Below are 21494 nucleotides of genomic sequence, written 5' to 3' on the forward strand. Positions count from 1 at the left end.
TAACCGCTGGTGGGATGAACCAGGGCCGTGATGTCATTCCTCGCTGTGGACTCTGGGAGAATCCGGAATTTGGGGCCGTCAAATCACTCTGCCCGGAGGGTTTGAGAGTATTCGATATCATCATCATTACCTGCCTTTGTTTACTATCTTTGAACTAGTACATACCAGGTTTCCTTCAATTCCTCATATGAACAGTAACTTGCCGACAGCCCCTCGCTCTTATTTCTATACTCCTACCTCTCTGATCGGCTCTCTTCTCCGCACAAGTCTCGGCCCTCTTGGCTTTCGTCTTTGCTTCGCCTCATTCTACTACTACCTTGTCGCTCTGTTCTTCGTCGCACAATCCACTTCGTTCGTTTCTATTCTTCTTGCTCTCGCTACCATCTTCTGCTCGCAGGATCGAGTCCTTCCTTTCCTCTGTCAAGTCTCACTTGCTTGTGGTTGCAATCCACGAACTCCCTTGTCTAATTCTACCACGGCCTGCTACGGTACGGAGTACGGCATTCGATTTTCCTATCTCCGTGCTACTCTTGCCCAGCTGAAGGTCTCGCTGTCATGGCGACTTCTCGCTGGTGGTTATATGTCCAGGCCGTGTTCTGGCGCTTCCTGATGCGTCTGGGCATGATCTTCCACAACATTCCACACCCGCGGCCTCCGAGTCCCAATTTCTCCCGCTCGTTTCCGTCTGGTTCATCCAAAGTCGTCTTACAATTCTACTGTCCACCCGACTACTCACGTAATCGGAAGGAGGGCCGCCGGCTGCCGGTCGTCGTGAACTTCCACGGAGGCGGATTTACGCTCGGAGGTCCGTCTGACGATTCCCGATGGGCCCAGGCCGTCATATCCGACGTTGGCGCTGTCGTTGTTAGTGTTGGCTATCGCCGAGCACCCGAGCATCCGTTTCCCGCCGCTGTTGATGACGGCGTCCTGACTCTCCAGTATCTGGCCAGTCACGCCGCGGAATTAGGTCTTGATGTTTCTCGCATCGCGCTCAGCGGCTTCTCCGCCGGCGGGAACCTGGCTGTCACGGTACCCCTGCGGCTCCGGGACCTGATTGTCCAGGCGGAGCATGAGCGCTGGTTGAGCCGAGCCGACTCTACTCATCAGCTGGTGGCTGTGACCGCCAGTGACTTGCACATTGTTGCGCTCTTTTGCTGGTATCCCATTCTGGACTTCGACGAGCCCCGTGAGCACCGTCGCGCAATGAGCATCATGCCCAATAAGACGCTGCCATCTTTCTTTACCGACCTTTTTGACGAATCTTACGTGCCGGACCTTGAGCAGCGCAGGTCGCCATATGCTTCGCCGGTACATGCCACCGACGAGGCGCTGCGCGACTCCCTACCGCATGATATTTTCTTCTACATGTGTGAATGGGATATGCTGCTAAACGAGGGACAAGTATTTTGCCGTCGACTACAAGATACCAATAAACACGTGCGTGCGATGATGGTCGAAAAGGCGCGTCATGCTTGGGACAAGTCGGCCAACCCCTTCCGGAACACCACGGAGGTGAATATCCTCTATAAGGACGCTTGCGCCGACATGAAGGCCATCTTTGAGAAGTAATTGCTGCTCAAAATCCTTGTTTTTTAAAGCGTACATTGTCACAATTCCTTATCATTAGACTTCTAGTGCAGGCACTATCATCGGCATGGCGTTTGGGATAGAGGTATCGATTTTCCAGGCTTTTGTTGTACAGTGCTATGATTCAGCTGCAGATTCGCGAATATGATCATGTTCTTCATAATCTAGCTTGGGTTGGCTTTGTAATTCTCTCAAATATATAACGGAAACACGTATATAGATAGTGAGCAGTCTCCCTGTCAATTACGGAACCAACTATGGCCGAGGTGATGGTGGGTTGATGGATTCCCATTGCCTTAGGTGCAGCAAATCTTTAGGATGCACCCATTTTTGGGGCTATACAGGACAGTGTGATTATACCCACGTTTGACTAAACCTATGGCTCCGATATTCGTATCATATTATCAAAATAGATAGACATCATAATATATCATCACATATATCTCAAGTAGTTTTTGCCAACAGGTGGATATCACAAGGTAGTATATAGTATGTTTGTTCATTCATGGTCCGTTTCCGTCCCGTCACTCAGGTCATCTTCACCATCAGACGCTTCTTCAAGATCATCACTATCATCGTCATCATCCCGGTCATCTAGACCGGGAATCCCACGCCATTCCACATAATCACCCTCTAGCCATCTCCGACTTCGCGGGAGCTGGTAGGGGTCGAACGGGAAGTAAGCGTCTAGCTGGTAACCCAAATCATCGCCAGCGCGGGTCTCGCGCTCAACGTGGCTATAGCGTGGATCTGAGAGGGCGGCAATATTGCGGTATGTAGACATGCGGAGACGCTTGTTTGTCTCGAGGATGGTGAAGACATAGATGAAGTTGAGGTGTTGGGACATGCGCGCAAATTGGGAGACGATGGCCGGGGAGCAGACCTTGAGAGGGTTGAGTTTGGAAAGGATGGCTTTGTGGAGGACGTCTCGGATGGAAGGGGGGAAGGTGATGTCCTCGGGTTCGAGCTCGTCAATTTGCTCGGGAGTGTCGCCTTCCATGGCGGCCGTTGTGAGGTCGCGCCATCGAAAGCAGAAGATGTAGAGGAGGGCTTGGGCGGTAGAGTAAAAGGGGCCAAAACGGCGGAGGTCGGGACCGCGGCAAGAGGGTTCGTAGTCTAGGCGGAGAGTGTCGAGGTGTGTGCCGAGGAGTTCGAAGACGTCGCGGACGACTTCGCTGGAGATGTGAGCGCCACGGGCGACAAAGCTAGCGAGATACGCGGCAGCAGATTGTCGCAGGATGGCGGGCTGCGCTTTGTTGAAGATGAGCTGGACGCATGTAGCGGCGAAGCGGTCGACGAGGACCGGAGAGGATTGGGAGAAGTGGAAGAGAAGGAATTGTGAGTGGCGGGAGCGGTAGGTGGGGAGGATGATGGTTGAGAAATGGCTGAGGAGGAGGTCGAGGGCGTTTTCCTTGTCGTCAGGCGTGCCTGATGTAAAGGGTGGTGCGTAATATTCAAATAGGGTATCAATCATGCCGTCCAGTTTGAGGATATTCTCCTTGATAGTCTTCAGTCTTCGCGATTCGGGCTCAATAGACTCATCGCTCATGACGGAAGCGTTGTCATCGTCATCGTCGTCTAAGTCTTCGGCGAACATAACAGCCTCAGGAGAGACGGCATGCAGAACCTCTTCGCCCTCCTCGTCCTCGAGATCGTCCATATCAACCTGAATTTGTACATCGATCTTGACCAGCTTCTCGGTAATCAGAGCGAGGATGTCCGCCTGGAGTTCCGGCGCATAGCGGATGACTCTGATGAGATTTTGGGTATAGGCAATGTTGGCCTTGGCCGAGTCCGTATCAAACGGAAAGTGGGAGGATATGATTGGGGAGAGCGAGCCGCTTCCAGAAGGAACAAGTTGCAGGACATGACGCATTGCCATATGTACGCGGGTGTAGGCCTCAGCGGGTTCGACATGCGGATACCCGGGCAGCTTCCCTGTGCCCTTGGGGAGCTCGCCCATGTAGTTGGTCAGCATCTTAAGTACAGAACCCAGATAGCTTCCTTGTGCAGCCGCAAGGTTCCCCAAAAACCGGATATACAGCTTGATGTACGACTCGTCGCGCCCAAGCCACTCGCTGTCTAGCACGGCTTGAACCAGCCCGTTGCAGCTGCGATCCAAGGCTGCCACGTTCGACAGAAGACCCATGAGATGATGTTTCAGTGTATTGTGTGTAGGTACATTTGATGGCGGCATGCCATTCGCATCCCGCCGCCGGGGGTTGATGGCGAAAATTTCCTTGACGCGGTCATAGGCCTCGCTATCGCCTCCAGAGACATGCCGTTGGATAGCCCGCCGGACCTCCTCTCTCACCACGGCTGCGCTCTTGTCCGTTGTCCCTTGACTCCCGTCCTGTGTCTTGTCGTTGTACGAAATCTCCCGCATTTCCACGTCTTCGTCGAACTGCACCCGGGTCTTTTTCCGAGGACTGGGCAGGCCGTCTGCGTCGGACGCCATGGAGGATGCGGGGGAGAGGGAGAGATCCATGTCCTCCATTTTGTGTTTTAAGCCCGCCGCTGATGTGGGTGTCTTAGATGTTTTCAGTATGGACGCCGGTGATGATGCTGCTATCATCTTAGACGGCGTGTGTAGTCCCGTCGCTGGGCGGCGCGAGGCACTGGCGAGTAAGACCATGGGCGGTGATATCACAGTTGAATCAGATCTAAACTTTTGAGAAGCAAATGCAGTACCGATAACTGCGTCATTCAATGCGCTCCAAGTGACTTTTAGGCAATACAACAAAGATAGAAACCAAGCACACGACAATGCTGTAGGTACAAAGATCAAGCGCTTCGAAAGGGGAAGTGCACCGAGGGCTTCATCAGTCTGTCCATCACACTAGAGGACTCGAAGAATCGACTCGCTTGCGCAAGCTGAAAAAGATGACGAAGTGTTTTGAGGATGTGTATGTCTGGCATGAGACAAGAAGAAAGAGAGCAAGACGTCCTCAAAAAACTCGAGGAATCTCGAGCGGAGAAAAGTTTGATGTGGGGCGAGTGGAGCTTGAGGCCGCATGGACCCGTGACCACTGGCCAGTGTCGACTCGGGATGCCTACATTTCCTTTTCAGGTTATATCGAAACTACGAGTACCCGGCAGCAATTCAGTCAAGTTTTTTCTCATTCGTCTGAAAACCATGACAATCTGGCTGTCTTCACCCCGAACGAATTTTCACTCGAAACAGTACATAGTACCCATAACGCATCCCAGATAGAATCACATGAAATAAACAGAAAGACGGTAGGGAGATGTTGTACCGTAGCAACATCTCCTGAGGTATATAACGAACAGCAAGAGAAAACAACGATGAGGGTCATAAAGAGAGTGAAATTAGTTGGTCGTAATGAAGTGACACTGGTCGGGACCGGGCATCGAGCCCCGTTATCAGAGAGTTAGAAGGCATTTAGTCCTCATATTATTCAAAGCCAGGATGTGGAAGCGATCGGACCCAGCCGATCGTTAAAAATGCTGCCATAAAGGTCTTCAATCTCCACAAGATAGTCGTTCACCGAGTACTTCTTAAGACCTTTTCTATGCAGAATCTGTTCTTCCTCGTCAAATAGAGGGGCGCCACCAAATTCCTCGACAACTTCGTTGACTTGCTCTAACTCTTTGCCGAACGGGTGAGGTTCCGTATGATAGTCATTGTAAGCTGGTCGCTCCACATTGCCACTGATGTCAGACGGAGGCGACATGCGCTTCATGGAGCGCTGGCGCGCCAACTCCTGGTGGTTTCGCTTGGTGTGAGAAAGCGCACGCCTGGGAATAATCGGAGCGTCATTCGAGGACGTGGTCGATGACGAGGATCGCGGATGGCTTGTCACAGTTGCAGACCGTTTCGGAAAGTATCCTGACAGCGGATTCGGTTCGATTGGCGAATCTGCAGGTGTAGTGGTCGGTGAAGGGAAACTGTGCTGACTGAACGACCGATCTGAATCGTCGGGAGATTGTAAGGACGAGGTGGAGGACGAGGATGCTGAGTGAAGATCCGGCGCATTGTAGGCAAGCATATTCGTAGTCGACAAAAGTTCGACTGGTGCTGAGATCTTGCCTCTTTTGATTGTACCGGCCGCCAGCTTCACCTGGCCCTCACGATAAGGCATCGGCGAAGATACTTCAATGCGCTTGGAGCGCTTGGTAAATGCTCTGGTTAGAGTCGACATGGTTATCGAGTGCGAGTAGATGAAGTGACGAAATCAAGTCGCGAACCTGTAACACATCGATTTGCAAAACAGGTTGAAAGATATGTCTCTATCGGCTCGCCGTTTTGGTCGCTAGGAGCTTGATTCCTATGATTAAGATTTCGAATGATCGTTGGCGATACTTTCGCTGTATAGTTCTTATCTTGGCGTGGAGGAGCAAAGAATGTGGCCGATCGCGGCTGTGAAGATCGCTGTTATCAGATTCCGTACGTCTTTCACGCTGATTCGGAGTCAAAGAATGTTTTTTTCTGAACTTTTTGCACAGCAAAGAGTTGATGATGTTGTCGAAGTCGTCCACGGGTCACCGAAGATCTAACTCTGACTCAAGGGGGGCGCCGCCGAGTTGCTGCAGCAGCAAGGTTGAAATCAGTAAAAAATCAAGGCGACAACCAGGTCGCAGATATGAGAATTGAAGTCGAGGAAAATCCAGCCTAGAGAAGGAAGGGCTCTAGTATGTCAAGGACTAGGGAATGGAAAGGAGGGAATCTAGGACTGGAGGGAGAGAAGGGGCGACGAGGCGACGAGGCGAACGATATTCTTGAGACTTGAGGGTTTGCCCGAAGGGTCTGGGCTGCTTTATTGGGCGACCACGACCACCACCACTCAGTATCCAATACCGCCGACTTGTCTTTGTGCTAAGTTCATCCACTCGAACCGTTGAACCCAGGTAAAAATTCTTCTTCCTGCCAACAACGGGTCTTTGTTCGCCTGCCGTTCAAAGAATTTTCAATTGCCCGACGAACCGCGGTTCTCTCAACGCTGGACGCCGGCCAATTTTACAGTCCATAATTTCAGCGAGCACGCCCGACGCCGGTTCTCCGACCACGGCCAGGCCAGCTGATGCAGGCCATGTGGGAAGAGAACCTCTCTCGTGGCCATCGATTTGTCACACTGTCAGGTCCGATCATCACATCGAGGGGTCAACTGAGGAGACAGTGACGTCCTCGCCGGCAACGTGGATGAGCATCCCTAATTGGCGGAGCCATGCCGAAAGATAATGCGACTCAATCAATATGGACCAGTCATCTACCGCCGGGTCAGCCAGGATGGTGCTTACAGTCGCGCCAGCTCGGTTTGGCGCCAGGAACGGAATCGTGGCGGCCTCTAGAAACGCCCATTTGCTTCATGCGTGGAGGATGAAACAACGATTTTCCGCCGACCCGTCTCAGACTGATAGACTTGCTCCTAGAGCGTGGCCTCATTTTCCGGCGCGGAGGATGAAGCTCATCTGGATGCCAGGAGCTGTGGCACAGTGCCTTCGGCGCTTCTGCATTTGTTCATACAACTCAGAAAAAGCAATCGTCGGTGTCATCCGCACTGATGCAGTGCTGGCCAGGCAGTGGCACAAATCACCCCGACCATGTCCGCTGTCCAATAATTGTCATCATTGGCCAGACAAATCGCTCCCCACCTCGTGGGGCCGGCCCTGAAAACCCACCGTTTGCCCGGCCTGGACTCGTTGCGACTTGGGAACCATGTTTGCCTGATTCTGGCTGATACCTGGATTCAGGGCAGCCAAACACCGATGCCATCAGATTCCACTGCTACTAAACTGGAGTTGGAGTTGGACAGTCGGGAGAACATCAACAGCGCATCTGGCAACAGTTCATGCAGCTGGCCGGCAAAGTTGCCGGCTGATACGCACACGGGTCCAGCGCACGGGTCTCCTTGTGTGCCTGTCGCTCGTGCTTATCTTCAATATCTTGTAGACTTGTACTACTATAGAGTCTTTCAGGAACAGACTAGCAGTGCTTCGTACATACATACCTGCACGCGGATTCGCTACGAATCTACGGAGTATTACTATCATCAATCACTAGAACATTGACCATAGTTACTATTTATATTTAGTACTAGCACCCTCAGTACTCCGTACATCAATGAATCATACTGCCGAAGAGATTATTTCGGAATCCGAAGCACCAGTAGCCAAGGTGAGATCCAGAACGTCTTTCAGCGCAGCAATACACTCCGGGGCATGCAATTTCTGGACCTAGACAGAGCTTATAGAGTAACTGTTATATCACCTGCTCAACATTATCAGGCCTTACAATGGGTACCTAACGCATATTACTCAGCAGTGGCATGCAATGCGATACCATTTTTAAGATCAGACGTAGTTAGCAGATCACAGCATTAAGTATGGGTATCGTAACTTTTCATTGCATGCAGTTGACAGCTAACAAGGTGCGCTATAAATGTATGGAGTAAGTCCACCAAATATCCAATAACAATGCACCCATCACCTTCTAATCATCCCCAATCGAACATCTAATCCTCATCCATGGACTCCCAGCCATCCGCTCCTCCAGCAGCACCGGTCTCCGGTGCCCCATCATCATCCGACTCATCCTGATCAGGCGCCATTCCAACCATCCGCTCCTGCACCTCTCCCTCAAGCGCCGGCATGCGAGAAACAAACGCCCTCCGCACGGCAGCATTGGTAGACGTATCCCAGATCTGAACAGTGCCCTTGCTACCGGCCACAGCCAAACGGAAGCCGACCTCCGAGTCCGGCGCAAATGTCGTCGAGAAGACCTTGCCGACCTCGAGCTTGCGCGAGACAACCATGCTCGGCTTGTCGTTCTCCACGTTCCACAGCTTGACCTGCTTGTCTGTCGAGCCTGTTGCAAGGAAGCCGGGGATGGCAGGGTTGATGTCGAAGGAGGAGACGGACGAATCGTGGGCTTGCAGGGACCAGACGGGCCGGGAGTCCTTAGGGGTCGCGGGCACGTTGCGGATGTCGTAGCGGTAGACCATACCGGCGTCGGTGGTGGCGTAGAAGAAGTTTGGATCGTGGATGTCCCAGCGGACGGTCTCGACGTCGGCGTCTACGCCCCAGCGGGCTTTGGAGTCAGGGGCGCGCATGTCGGCGGCAACGATGGTTCGGTCATAACTACCCGTGAGAAGGACGGTGGATTCCGTGGGGTGCCAGTCTAGGGAGCACACCTTGTCCGTATGGTGGCTGTATGATTTGGCGGCCTTCGCTGTGTTTAGATCCCAGAGCTTGACGGTACGATCGGCGGAACCGGACGCCAGAAGGTTGCGATGTTGCCTGTTCGCAGCGAGAGCGAGGATAGAGTCGACGTGGAACTCGTCGTTCGCCTTAACCTTCTTCTTCTTTTTCGCCTTTTTGGCATCGGCCTCCGTGTCCACGCCGCCCTGGCCGAGGATGGCATTCGGGTACATCGAGTCGACGACATCCAAATCCCAGACCTCAATATCGGGCTCCATTGTTCCAACGGCGACGAAGTTTCCTGTCGTGCTGCCATTCTCGCCGGATTTTCCGACGGGGAAGTCCAGCCATTCCAAGCACAGAGGGATAGCGGGCAGCATGATATCGTGGTGAACATAGAGGTTATCCGCACTGTCCTCGTAGACATAGACCTCGAGGTGAGCTACCTCGTCCTCAACCTTACCCGCCAGCAGCAGGTTGTCCGTCGGAAGAATCTGTAGCTCCTCACGCTCTTCGTCGTCCTCGTCCTCCGGAACTACCAGGTAGGGGTCCTCCTCGTTGGGCTGATGGTAGGCGAGCGACTTTACATTACCGAACATGGTAACTTTCTCGCCGTCCTCGTCCACTTCGTCGCTATCATAGTGGTCGAGATCGTATTCTTTCAGATCGTCGTCGTCACTGTCCGTTATGGTCAGCCTCGCCATGACAACCGTCCTGCCTATAGAATCAAGTTCTCACATCTTTACAGACGTATCCTTCTTCTCATCCTTCTCCACCACAATGTCTTCTTCCATCGCATCGTCATCTTTGTCTGCAGAATCGACATTGCCCTGCGCAGCACTCAGATCCTCTCGCGCTTCCTCGAGCTGCATGCGCGCAAGCTTCGAAATGCGATCCATCTCCTTCTCGTCAATTTCATACTTCGTGGGAAATTGGGCCGCGACGCCGCGCCGCACCCAAGCGGAGGTGGTAATCATAGAAGACATTGTGAGTAATTTTTAGGTTGCACAATGGAAAAAGAAAGAAAGGAGATCGGGAGGGTGTACGATGCAAGTACACACTCCTGCAACGATGCAGAGGGAAGCTGAACAAAGTCGAAGCTCCTCAGAGGGTAGAATGCTCTTCAATTCCCCTCACAGCCTGAGATTTTTTTTTTAGCGGGCCGCCGATTAGTCCAGCAGAATGTCCCACCGTCTTCCACACCGCCCTGGCTATCGTTCCACTCGGGGATCAATGCCGGAGGTCAATCTCAACGACTTGACGCACAAGCCTCAATTCTATTAAGAAAGAGCACGATAATTACCTGCCAAGATGCATTCCCACCTCCATACCCCATACAACATCAGTACGTACCCCATAGTCCCGCCGTTGGGATATTCGGTTTTCCCAGCAATCCGGTCCACCCGCTAACCCTAACCTCTAGATTGCGAAGAAATTATGACGGCCCTGGACGAATGCCACGCGCAAGGCTTCCTCCACAAAGCACTGGGCAACTGCAACGACATCAAGCGCGACGTCAACAAGTGTCTGGCGGGCGAGCGGTATGAGCGGGCCAAGCGCAATCGGGACGACGCGCGGGAGAGGAGAAAGCGCATTGAGAAGATTTGGGCGGATGAGAGGGCTGCTGCGATGGGTCCCAGCGCGGGCGAGGGCACTACTTCTCCTGCTGCCGCTGCCGCTGCTTCTGCGGCGGCGACTGCAGAGAAGCAGTGAGTTTCGGTCTCGGTACAATAACGTGGTGGACGAATCATTGTGGATACCGATGTGTACAATATTTGCATAATATGGGTGTTTGGGTGTTTTCGATGCCTTTACTGGGTTGCGGGTTTCTCATCTCATCTTTTCGCGGCTGATGATGGTCGTGGTCGAGGAATCTATGACACTATTCTGCTGTATATGATTTGAATTCTGCTTTGCCCAACCAAACGCCATACTGCATGGGAATATAAACAGGAAGAAAGGCTCTTTTGAATGTGGATCGACTAGTCAGCCGTCGCTTCAACGGGAGCAGTGGGTGTCGCCTCGTTCCCATCTTCACCAGTCTCAACCTGCCTTGCGCCTTTGTGTCGCCGTCTCCTCTTTGCCTTCGGTGCAGCCTCTCCGTCTTCTGCCGCCTTCTCAAAATCCCGCTTGTCAACCTCATCACCCGTCCGCTCCCTCTTCGCCCCGGGCTTCTCATCTGCTCTCTTCTTCGGTTTCTTGACACTCAGCGGATTCGGCGCCTTCGGCTTCTTCAACTCTCTCTTCTTCTTTTTCTCCCCGCTATCTGCACCCTCCTTCTTTCGCGCATCTCGATCAGCCAGCCCAGTCCGAAGCTTATCCTCCTCCACGCCATCCCTGATCCCCTCAGATGGCGCGCTCATGGGCTCCAGAATCATAACCGACCGCTTCACATACACAATCGGCACACCTGGTATCGAGCGGGCACCGCGTCTAAGCCCTTGCGCGCGTTTCAGAGCCTGAAAGCCCTCATCATCGCCCCGCTTGCGCTTCTTCCCTGCCTCTTGCTGCGCATTTGACTTCGTGTTCGCTGGGGGGTCGGATGTGGCGAGGATATAGTGCTCTTTGTTCTTCTTAACCTCGGAAAGCGGCGAGAGGAGGGAGAGGAGACATTCTGCTTCGTCAATCGGCGTCGAGTCTTCGTTGTGCGAGCAATGGCGGAGGGGGACAGTTGTTGGTGGAGGGAGGAAGTCGGGACGAACGGTGTTATTTGTTCGTGGGTTTGTGGGTTGACCGGCCATTATTGATGCGAGGGAGCATTTCGTTAACACTAAGTAATCTCGGTCAGCTTTTGGGCATCGGAATCGGCGAGGGGACTGTTTCGGGACATACATGGCTTGACCTGACCCTGTAATGTGCGCTCTAAAGCTGGTATTAAATCCATTTTGAATGAGTGTACCGCGCGAAGTAAGTTCGAGTCAACTGCGCAATTGAAGCGATGTTAGCAAGAGGGCCGACCTCAATGCCGCTCCGGCAATGACGCCGGAGGTGGATGTAGGTATACCTAGGACCTGGTAAGGCTCGCGGAAACCAAAGGCCAGCTCATACTGGTGCATAAGCTTGCGATACTTCTTTGAACGTTTAGCCCTCATGTCGGCCGATGTCTGTTGATGTGTTGGTTAGTCGATGTTGAGTATCCTCATCGGAATTTTTTGTCTTCTTGCTTTTTTCTGCCGGGCGGTGGGAGGGCTTGATATCATGAGGTCCGTGCGCAGTATATAAATCGGACCGTGGACTAGAGTAATACTTCCTAGTATATTCGGAGTAAAACAATCCTCATAGTGTTTCCGTATATTGAGTTTCGAATCGCAAGTTTCTCAATAGTAGGTAAGTAAGAAAGCTCAGATCGCCGACCCATGCAAATGCTATCCCATCTCGCTCAATTATTATATGCCAACGTTCAGATACCAGCCAATATGCAATGTCTTTGAAGTCGTTTCACGTTAAACTGTGCACTAGGCAAAGCCCCGCTGCCGTGGGATTCAGAGCCGATATTCAAGGGGCCGGCTGATCCTCAGACAGTTTCGTGTAGCTTGTTTCTGCTTCGCAGGTACGCCTCCTGCACACGCCAACAACTACGCTTATATCGTCCATCTTCCCTAATCAGCAGTCAGTAGATGTTCAATAGATAACAAGACTGTAGATAGACTCACCACCTTGAATTGCTAAGCCTTCTTCAACCGCCTTCTCCATATAAGGACTCTCAGCAAATGGATCCTGAGCCACCGAGAGCGCAGCTTTGAGTAGCTCTCTTGCTAGGAACACCATCTTCTCGTCTGCAAGCACCTCCGGTGGCGCCCATTCAAGCTCCTTATCGTCGTATCGACCATGCTCCCATCTCTCGAGGCCTCCCAATGTGATGGACAAGACCTCATGTTCCCATAGATTATCGAGAACCCCGTCCGAAAGCGCGAGAACAATATCTCCCTCCTCCAGGTCAACCTGCGACAGCACAGCATTCTTTTGTGGTGTATCAACGCTATTCGTACCCAGCTGCATCGGGCAGTCAAACCAGTGCCACTGTTCCTCGGTCCGAAAGACGACCTTTTTCTCGCTTGGCCGGATGACTATGACCTTGCAGTCCCCGATATTCGTCACGTATAACAATGGTTTCTCGGTACCGTTTGCGTCTAACCTTTTGTGCAGGAGGGCGGTTACTGAGGTCGTCGTCCCGAACCATTCGCTCGGGACCGTTGTAGCTTGTTTCGTCTCCTCGTAGGCTCGTTGCAGGTATGCGATTGGATCTACCGGGGCATCTGGGTTCGGTATTCGTTCGACTTCCAGCGCCCAGAAATGCAGTATAAGCCTAGACCACAGTCTATCTAGCACCATTAGTATGGGCAACAGCAAGATGATAGGTAGGAAAGATGCGATATGACATACGCGGCATGACCGCGTGGTCTCGTAGCCCACGCTCCTACCCCGTCGTTGACCCCCAGGATATTCTCTGTAACCAGGACCGCATCATCGCCGTTGTTTAGACCCCGGATCAGCTCCCCCTTCACGGATAATCTCTTATCCTGGCTGTGGTAATGTGTCGTCAGCGCGTCGGAGAATGAGGTCGAGGGTGGAGATAAAAAGGGCGGCGGGAACGGCCGAGGTGTCCTTTTGGCGCACAAAGCGTAGCCTGTCTGAAATCTGTATTCCGATGTAAGGATGGGGAACTGCGGGCTGCGATCGGGGACTGGGGTGGTGATCCCGTAGGAAGGCCAGACGGCGCGATGATAGCGCCGCACCAGGGTCTGCTTGGGACCCCAGCTCCACCGTGGGTCGATCGAAGCAAGCGACGAGGATGAGGCTGATGCCCGCAACAGCGGCGAGGATGACGATACTGCGGAGGGAGTCCCAGGAATCCTAGGCACCATGCCCGCAAGAAGGGTGTTGTCCAGAGGTCCTAGTATAGAGCAGTCTCTTTTTTCCCGAAGCGCAGATTCCGCAATAATCAATATGCGGCTGGGGAAGTGCTACTAACGGTGAGTAAAGTGGGAGGTTGTGACTTTATCCGGTGTCAGAGCTTGGAGGATCGTTGGGGGGGAGGTCGGCTCTTTTGAAATGATCATTCTGAAAGGACGGATGACGCTGTTTTAGCCCGGTCCATGGCCCAGCTTGTTGAGCCAGTAGTGATGGACACTGAAAGGTCTACATGCGATTTTTTGTTAATAGTCTGAGTTTTACTCTGTAGATTGTGGACTACGCTTTGTATTATTGTGCTCAGTAAGTCTGACACAGACTATCTCATACTGCGTCTTCATTGGGATGGAGTATTGACTCTAGGACCTGCCTTGAAAACATGGAATCCTGGATATCTCTGTAAATGCACTTTTTGTGTTCATATATTCGACGTCGATTGCCTTCTAAAAACTCCATCAATCTCGCCCAAAGCAATCGTTATCGGCCGATGACGCTTTCCTCGGAAAACATACCCACTCCGACGCTGATCTTTGTTCCCCGTCGTTTATCAGCAATCATGTCGCGTTCTCGGTATTCAACGAAGACAGCCGTTTTGAGTGATGCCCGCAGACCGCTGCTTCCGGATCTCTTCTGCAAAGATCATAGTTCCACGATCGAGCTCCCCGGTAAGCTCTAAATCTCCAGCGTCAATCCTTAAGGATGCTATCCCCTGGAAAATCGCCTTCGCGAGAGCACTACATCGGGGACCGAATGGAAGTGGGCCAATACTGTTTCGTCGTTTTGCGACCATGAGACTCAGCATCCTCTCAGAACAGGGACAACGGCGCTCAACGTCTTCGGTGCATTCATGGGCGCAATTGCAAACAGACCGACATATGCACTTTTTCTCCCGGACGAGGTCGAGCAGGCGGCGTCGACCCTCTGCACGACGTGCTTCTCCAATGCATTTGCCTTCTAATTTTGCCAGAGTGGCCTGTCTATTATCCATGATCCCATCACGCTCTCGGACATTGGGAGGGATGCTGTGCGGATCGACGAAAGGGAGGTTTAAGCTTGGTACTGCCTGTTGGACAGCCGACTTAGGTGTGAGTGTCAAGTATCTCTCCGACTGAAGAGCTAGGACATCTCCTGGTGGCATTTCGTACAGCACGGATGCTCCACCCCATTTTTGGCAAAAGTCGGATGATTTGTCGTTGACGATTGTGATGGCATGTTGCCGGTAGCCGATGAGGTCGTCAAGGACGAAACCTACACCCTCGATTTTGTCCGATGTGCGGCGGATATAATCGAGCTGGTGTTGCCTAACGAGCTCCTTGTTGAGTTTGAAACATATACTGGAAGCATCGAGAGTCTGTTTGCACAAGAACAGAATCTTGCACAGCTGCCTCGGTTCAGGAAGGATGAGGGCGCTGCTGGCGGCCGGACGGCGAAACTCCAAGGCGAACGAGGCGCATAGGTCTGCAGCAGCGATCTCCATGATGAGTCGGGCATATAGAGCATAATATAGGCTCTCGGTGTTGTCGACAAGGTCTACGACCGAGTTGCAGACCACCAGCTCCTCGGCGTGTTTTATATGAGCCAGGATACCGTCCGGGGTGTCGTCCAGCTAGTACAAGGCATTTCCATCAGCATGCGCAAAAAAAGGAGGGTTGAACGGGCTATATACCTCCACGCCATAATGCATAAAGGCCATCACTACGATCTTTGAGACCGCATATACTCTAGACCACACAGACAGAACGCTCCCAAGCCACTCGCAGGCACTGCCATCGTCGATTTCGTCCAGCGATTTGACGTACGTGGAAAAAATGTTCCAGTCGGGCGAGCTCACGGTGTAAGGAAGCGGAGGACGGTCAGACGGGCCCATGAGCTAACTCGTTAGCAATGCAGTCCGATTTTGCTGAGCAACCCAGCCAACTTACTGCAGACGCGTACGACCCGGCCGTACTATTCGATGACCGCAACCTGAATTGTTCCCGCTGCTCTTGCTCGAGTACCTCTTGCGAGTACTTATAGAAACCATCTGCATGCTCGCCGATGGCGGAGGAGTCCAGGCCACACCAACTCGACTGAGAGCGGGAGGTGGTGGTTGTCCGTGAAAGAGGAGAACCACGCTTTGGGAATAGTTTGCGTAGGGGGTCCCAGAAATGATGGGAGTATGATCTGTGGCTGCCCATCCTGAGTGGCAGATGGTGTGAGTCGAATCGGTTGACTTCAATGAGTATCAACCTTGGAAGAAAAAGGAAAACGTAGAACAGAGTATAGGAAGAGAAGTGATATCAGCGATATCTGAAGAGCAATCTACCGGTGTGAAGGTGAGAACAAGGTGGGTGAATTGACAATGGAATGGGTGGGTGGCAGGAACGATTGTTGGAACACAGTGAGTCCTTCCTCATAAGTCATTCTGCCAGGATTTGTCTCTCATGCTCAGAAACTATAACCCTGAAAGACGTCGGTGTCTCGCTTGCGGTGGTGAGAATAACTTGCTCACGCACAATAACTTCAGGTTGTTCTCGCCCAATATTATGCTTGAAACATTAAAATTCATAGCATCAACCTCTTGATAGCAGGGCTTTACGGACTCATCATTCTATACAGCTCATTAACATTGAACCATCCTCTGCTCAGATCCCAAGTTGTGTGCTGGTCCTCTGAGTGGAGACTTTGTAAGTGGCCATGGCCCTGTTACTTCCATCTTGGATCAACTGCAATGGGCGTATCTCCATCAGAAAGGCAGTAAGGAAGAATGACCTTTGGGATCTTCCAGATGGCCTTGTTTGCTTCATCAATAAGTGCTGATGGAATATGTGCGCTTTCGCTGAAGGACAGTGACTGCAGCAAACATCAGCGACTAACACATGTTATAAACAAAATGATAGAACTCATCTTACCTGCAAATTACTCAGGCCTCTCACCCATTCAAACCCAGAATCAAGAATGCCATCTGCCGAATTGTCGTTTTCTTCAACTGGCCGCTCGAGCAGTCGATGGCAATGTTCTAGCGCAAGGATTTCGAGCTTCGCGCCAGGTGCCGGTCCATCCAGGTGAGTCTCGGTCTCATTCAGGTCGCTCTTCAAGCCCCCTAACCAGTACAAGAACTCAGGTCGAGCACCGCGACAAGTCCTCAGCTTGAGGATAGTCAAGTCTGGGTTCCTCTTCACAAGCATCATCAATTGCCACGACGTTATCCCTGCCCGCTCCAGGGTCAAGCTCTCGAGGTTGCAAAGTCCAATATCCTTAAACCGGCCAATTCCGATTAGAGAGTTCCATGCTTCATTTGCAGGAGCCGGACGAAGCCATGTACTTGGCCTAACGACACCGTCCCGAATGTGTGGGTGCTCGAAGCGCAGCGCCAATTCCCTGAGTCTATGTTGGCAATTGGCCCCCAGCGCCGTGGCTCCCTCTAAGCTAAGATCGTATGCCATGAATTCGAGGGCTCGTAGCGATGGACCGTAGCGCCGTAGAGCCCTGGCAAATATCTGGTTCTGCAGGCGCACCATTTGCTCTTGCGTTTGGGGTCTGTTAGGCTGCATCAGAAGTCGGTGCCTCGGGTTGATCGATTGACAGAACTTTTTCTCCTGCGCCCACGGCCTCATTGGCTTGCTTTGTTGCTGGATAACAGTAATCGTATAGTTGCGCTCGGCCTCTTCCCCCCAGGTACCACCCAGTTGTTCAGGGCTAGCCCACCCGGCCTGAAGCAGGGAGATTATTGAATGCACTCGCTTCTCAAAGACGCCTAACCTCAAGCGCTTGAGGCTAACTATGTGATACTCGTTGTTCAGGCGACTGGTTGCTCCGAATGAAAGAAGGTCGTCGAAGGAAAGATAGGACAGTATTTGCAGGGCTATTTCTGGGGGAAGACACTGAATCCAATCCGTCAAAGAGGGTTTGCACCGCCGACCCTCAAAAGCAGACGGATTCTTCTCTAGCATCATCTTTGCCGGTGTCTTATCATTTTGGGGCGTTACAGACGACATAAGCTGCAGGTACCCGGCTGGGTATATCAAACCCTAGCGAAAGGGCAGGGATTCCGGGAGTCGCTCAACAGGTCCGCGTAAAGGCTGAGTAGCAGTTACAAAGGAGGTGCCTTGATCTGTAATACGAAGCCGTCAGGGTACGCATGCAAGATGATGGCGTTTTAAGAAACACAATGACCGTGGACGAAGAATAGAGCAGTTGCCCAACTTGCGGGTGCCGACTTTATGCCATGAGGAATAGGGCATAGGAAGGCTGACAAAAGTTTTTGTCCACGTCCGGGCGTACAGTGGTGCAATGTTAACGAGTCAGAAGATGTCAAATAAGGAATATAGCAGAACTTTGTTTCAGGGATTGTTTGTAGATCTTGATACTGTTGGAGTTTGGGGAAATCGCCGCAGGATCTCAAGTGCTAGACAGGTCTCATCTTAATATCAGCGCTGATGGAGATCGACGTGTGAATAATAATTAACCCGTTAGCTAGTTTACCAGAGCCGCGGATCCGGAGACCTTAATAATGTGGATGCAAAAGCAAAAATGCTTGCCATTCGATAAGTTTGGAGGATTCATGGTTCATGCCCGCCACAGCCCTTCCAACTTCCAAGACCATGGGACCTTAATGACCACTTCTCAAGCAAGCGTCATCAGGGGAGGGTGTCCAACCATGTCCTCGGGTTCCAGGTCGTTGAGTGGTTCGCAGATTAACTGTTTAGGGCACTCTGCAAGGTATAATCCATCTGACCATGTACAAGCTGGTCATGGTCGAGAAATGCGTCATCCGCTATGTAGCGTGACTAAAGCCACACCCAACTAGAAGCAAAAAGGGATCAGTACTCCGTACTTCATTTTTCAGGCCATGGTCGATGCGGTCGATGAGCAATTCTGGCATTCTAAAAGCAATCATGCAGCAGGGTCAGCAACTGCCAACTGGCAACCGTATCACGAGTCGGAATGCTTCGAACCGGTATACTTTAGGCGGAACAACCCGAAATCAAGGGATCCTTGATGCGAATATCACGTCAAGGATGCATCGGCTAGCCAGAATCGTGGGGAATGGGATGTGCTAGCAGCACAAAATTGAAAAGAAAGACATGGAGAAATCGGCTGAGGATCCACTGTGCTGTCGTTTTTCAAGGACACGGCGTACTCCGTAAGTTTGAACCACTGCGCTGGGACGAACCGTCCAATAGAAGATCCTACTTCTATCGCTGCCAGTCAATCTTCCAGGACTCTTCCTCAAGGGGTTGGTGATCGGAGATCCCAAGGCCCAGGCACTACTCCAGAGTAAGACGCTGATCGCCGCCAATATTCGAGAGGCGTTTAGATTATTGCTGCCCATGCGTGGGAAATGAGCTGACGAAGGATCAACCTGGGAAAATGTCAACAGCAGTCCAGCTGAATGGCTGGAATTCAAGCATACTTTGCTTTTTGCGGCCTCGAACCATCACCCAGCCGATCAATCCATCCTCATCTTTGTCTTCACGCATGCATATTTTGTTTTGGACTTCCTGAGCTTTTGCCTAATCTAACAAGTTGTCACACCGAAGAAGCATGTTGACTGGCTAGTTGGCCGCGACTCGAGACATGGTCAGGATCAAATTTTCCACTTCCTGCAGGATAGTGTTGAGGGAATTTGGATTTCAACTGGGAAGTTTACTCCGTATATAACAAAAAGTCGCAAGCTCAATGTGCGGAGCAATCATTATCTGGTTTCAAACGCCATGGGCGTGGGTACTATTCTTGTTTAAATGTCGGGACCTTATGCGGCACTGATCGAAACCTAGACGCCTTCTGGAAAGCGCCATCAAGCCAAAAAGAGGAGACGGGCTTCGTATTCCATGAATCATGCTAGGCGAGCATAAAACATGGTCAACCCTGTCAGTCTGCCGATCTCTTTATCGCCTAGCTCTTGACCTGGTCCTGCACCTACTATAAGAGCATGGATTAGAATCCGGAAAACAGTGATCACAACCTCTGACCTGCGTTGATTGTTATCGCGGTTACCTATTTACCCCGAGATGTTGGAGTAAATAACAGAATTGCTTATACTCGTTGCGAAAGTCACAAAAGCTGTATTGACCTACCGATTCTGTGTATATTATGCAACCAAGTATATTTTATGCAGCCCGGAGCGATTTATGCGGATCGGGCCTGTCATGCCTGAGGCACTAATACTAGTCACGTGGACGGCGGCAATCGTATGCTGATGGGAGCCTGGATTCATTAATAATTATCGCCATCTCGGTTCTAGCATTTTGATTGTTGTCCCACGTTGTAGCGCTTTCTGGTATCTTCTTCGATTTGAGGGGCGTCCGGAGTTTGCTTACTGCTTGCGCTCTCTGGGAGGCGGGCAGTTGTGGCCGATACAAGACACAGCATCTTAAGTTCAAGTGATCAAAGGATTGAAACGTCAAGGTCTCTGAAAGTCATCTTTTCTGCAGCCTCAAAACAAATCTTGTTGTATGCTCTAGTTGTTCAAGTTCTGATATCACGACTTCATCATGCGTGAATTAGATCCTTTGGTGGGCGAGTACCAACACGACAAGCATCGGCCGAGGGAATCGGAGGCTCTTCTCATCCTTCGGAAAATCGCATCCTTGGTAAAACCGATTATGCGCCGACGATCTTGGAGAGTTGGGACACTTTGCGAGTTCTATCCCCATCAGAGGAACCTCCTCGGCCTCAACGTCAACGGCGGGGAGAAGATCTGCCTACGCCTCCGGCATGCGGGTGATCAGACTCAGTTTATGCCACTCGACCAAGTAGTAGACACTATGCTACACGAGTGAGTGACTCGAACCCTTTAGCTCAAATATTCTTCTCCCTGACATTTGCAGGCTGTGCCATATTGTACATGGGCCACATAACCAACAGTTCCATGCCCTTTGGAACCAACTTCGTGATGAACATACAGAACTTGCAATCAAAGGTTACACCGGCGAAGGCTTTCTATCACATGGAAGGCGCTTGGGAGGTGCAAAAATACCCATCGACGAGGCGCGTAGGCAAGCTCGAGCCGCTGCAGAGCGGAGGCGAACGCTTCACGCCGGATCGGGACAGAGAGTAGGAGGGACAGGTCCTGCGCGAGGTGCCGACATGCGAAAGGTCATAGCTGATGCAGCGCAAAGACGCATTGAGGTGACCCAGGGTTGCGCCTCTGGAGCAGACAACTCCGCTGAGCTGGCAGAGGAAGCCTCCAGGAATGGCTTCCGAACAAAGGCAGAAGAAGAGGATGCAAACGAGCAAGCGATCATGCAGGTCTACATTGATTTAATTGAGGAAGAAGAAAGGGAAAAGTACGGTCCATCATATATCCCTCCCAGCCAGGGTAACCCAGCAGGACCTCGGACGACCCTCACGCCTCCACCGGTTCCTGAACATACCAGGCCGATCGTGCCAGTCTACGATCAAGACCCAGTCGACCTCACCGCGGATGATAGCTCATATGCAGACTCTTGGAAATGTCCAATATGCACCCTAGACAATCCACCGAACTTTCTATGTTGCGATGCGTGTGCATCAGAGCGTCCTCGCCCCGCCAATTATCGGTCCGCTTCTGGTCCTCCCAGCACAACAAGCTCTAGCTCTACAACCACACAAACCAAGAACAAAAGTATTATAAATCGCACAGTTGGGCAAAGGTCTTTTAAGAACCGAAAAAGTGCCGTTGAATCGCTCTCCGGCCTGGAGAAAAACGCCCAGACGAAGCCGCTGGGTTGGCTATGCAATTCCTGCAGTAGCTTTATGGAGACAGAGTGGTGGACATGCTCAAATTGCGGTAGGATGAAGGATGCATCATAAATCAGTGCACAAGCACTAGCGATCTGGGTGCATTTCCATCCTTCTTGAAGCTCAAGTTCAGT

At 51.7% G+C, this 21494-nt stretch overlaps 10 protein-coding genes across 10 annotated transcripts; 3 read left to right on the forward strand and 7 right to left on the reverse strand.

Annotated features, from left to right (window-relative positions):
* Window positions 1-555: 555 nt before the first annotated feature.
* DSM5745_08287 (alpha/beta hydrolase) lies at window positions 556-1569 on the forward strand (the record flags this gene model as incomplete). The annotated part of the gene is made up of 1 exon (XM_026750303.1): window positions 556-1569. One exon carries the CDS (start codon window positions 556-558, stop codon window positions 1567-1569), a length of 1014 nt encoding a protein of 337 aa, XP_026601307.1.
* A 517-nt stretch (window positions 1570-2086) lies between these two features.
* DSM5745_08288 (rDNA-binding RNA polymerase I transcriptional factor) lies at window positions 2087-4084 on the reverse strand (the record flags this gene model as incomplete). The annotated part of the gene is made up of 1 exon (XM_026750304.1): window positions 2087-4084. One exon carries the CDS (start codon window positions 4082-4084, stop codon window positions 2087-2089), a length of 1998 nt encoding a protein of 665 aa, XP_026601308.1.
* A 922-nt stretch (window positions 4085-5006) lies between these two features.
* Window positions 5007-5750, reverse strand: DSM5745_08289 (uncharacterized protein; the record flags this gene model as incomplete). Its single annotated transcript, XM_026750305.1, has 1 exon — window positions 5007-5750. One exon carries the CDS (start codon window positions 5748-5750, stop codon window positions 5007-5009), a length of 744 nt encoding a protein of 247 aa, XP_026601309.1.
* Window positions 5751-8060: 2310 nt separating this feature from the next.
* DSM5745_08290 (rRNA-processing protein PWP1) lies at window positions 8061-9731 on the reverse strand (the record flags this gene model as incomplete). Its single annotated transcript, XM_026750306.1, has 2 exons — window positions 8061-9423; window positions 9484-9731. 2 exons carry the CDS (start codon window positions 9729-9731, stop codon window positions 8061-8063), a joined length of 1611 nt encoding a protein of 536 aa, XP_026601310.1.
* Window positions 9732-10056: 325 nt separating this feature from the next.
* On the forward strand, window positions 10057-10458 carry DSM5745_08291 (COX assembly mitochondrial protein; the record flags this gene model as incomplete). The annotated part of the gene is made up of 2 exons (XM_026750307.1): window positions 10057-10090; window positions 10169-10458. The coding sequence occupies 2 exons, from the start codon at window positions 10057-10059 to the stop codon at window positions 10456-10458; spliced, it is 324 nt and encodes a 107-aa protein (XP_026601311.1).
* Window positions 10459-10727: 269 nt separating this feature from the next.
* On the reverse strand, window positions 10728-11837 carry DSM5745_08292 (rRNA-binding ribosome biosynthesis protein UTP23; the record flags this gene model as incomplete). Its single annotated transcript, XM_026750308.1, has 3 exons — window positions 10728-11515; window positions 11578-11667; window positions 11750-11837. The coding sequence occupies 3 exons, from the start codon at window positions 11835-11837 to the stop codon at window positions 10728-10730; spliced, it is 966 nt and encodes a 321-aa protein (XP_026601312.1).
* A 403-nt stretch (window positions 11838-12240) lies between these two features.
* DSM5745_08293 (uncharacterized protein) lies at window positions 12241-13805 on the reverse strand (the record flags this gene model as incomplete). Its single annotated transcript, XM_026750309.1, has 4 exons — window positions 12241-12344; window positions 12399-13063; window positions 13129-13639; window positions 13718-13805. 4 exons carry the CDS (start codon window positions 13803-13805, stop codon window positions 12241-12243), a joined length of 1368 nt encoding a protein of 455 aa, XP_026601313.1.
* A 425-nt stretch (window positions 13806-14230) lies between these two features.
* On the reverse strand, window positions 14231-15833 carry DSM5745_08294 (uncharacterized protein; the record flags this gene model as incomplete). The annotated part of the gene is made up of 3 exons (XM_026750310.1): window positions 14231-15262; window positions 15323-15526; window positions 15579-15833. 3 exons carry the CDS (start codon window positions 15831-15833, stop codon window positions 14231-14233), a joined length of 1491 nt encoding a protein of 496 aa, XP_026601314.1.
* Window positions 15834-16341: 508 nt separating this feature from the next.
* On the reverse strand, window positions 16342-17591 carry DSM5745_08295 (F-box protein; the record flags this gene model as incomplete). Its single annotated transcript, XM_026750311.1, has 2 exons — window positions 16342-16488; window positions 16548-17591. The coding sequence occupies 2 exons, from the start codon at window positions 17589-17591 to the stop codon at window positions 16342-16344; spliced, it is 1191 nt and encodes a 396-aa protein (XP_026601315.1).
* Window positions 17592-20132: 2541 nt separating this feature from the next.
* On the forward strand, window positions 20133-21432 carry DSM5745_08296 (metalloendopeptidase WSS1; the record flags this gene model as incomplete). Its single annotated transcript, XM_026750312.1, has 2 exons — window positions 20133-20416; window positions 20469-21432. 2 exons carry the CDS (start codon window positions 20133-20135, stop codon window positions 21430-21432), a joined length of 1248 nt encoding a protein of 415 aa, XP_026601316.1.
* Between the last annotated feature and the right edge of the window lie 62 nt (window positions 21433-21494).

Source organism: Aspergillus mulundensis (assembly GCF_003369625.1).
Source record: "Aspergillus mulundensis strain DSM 5745 chromosome Unknown scaffold_9, whole genome shotgun sequence".
NCBI lineage: Eukaryota > Fungi > Ascomycota > Eurotiomycetes > Eurotiales > Aspergillaceae > Aspergillus > Aspergillus mulundensis.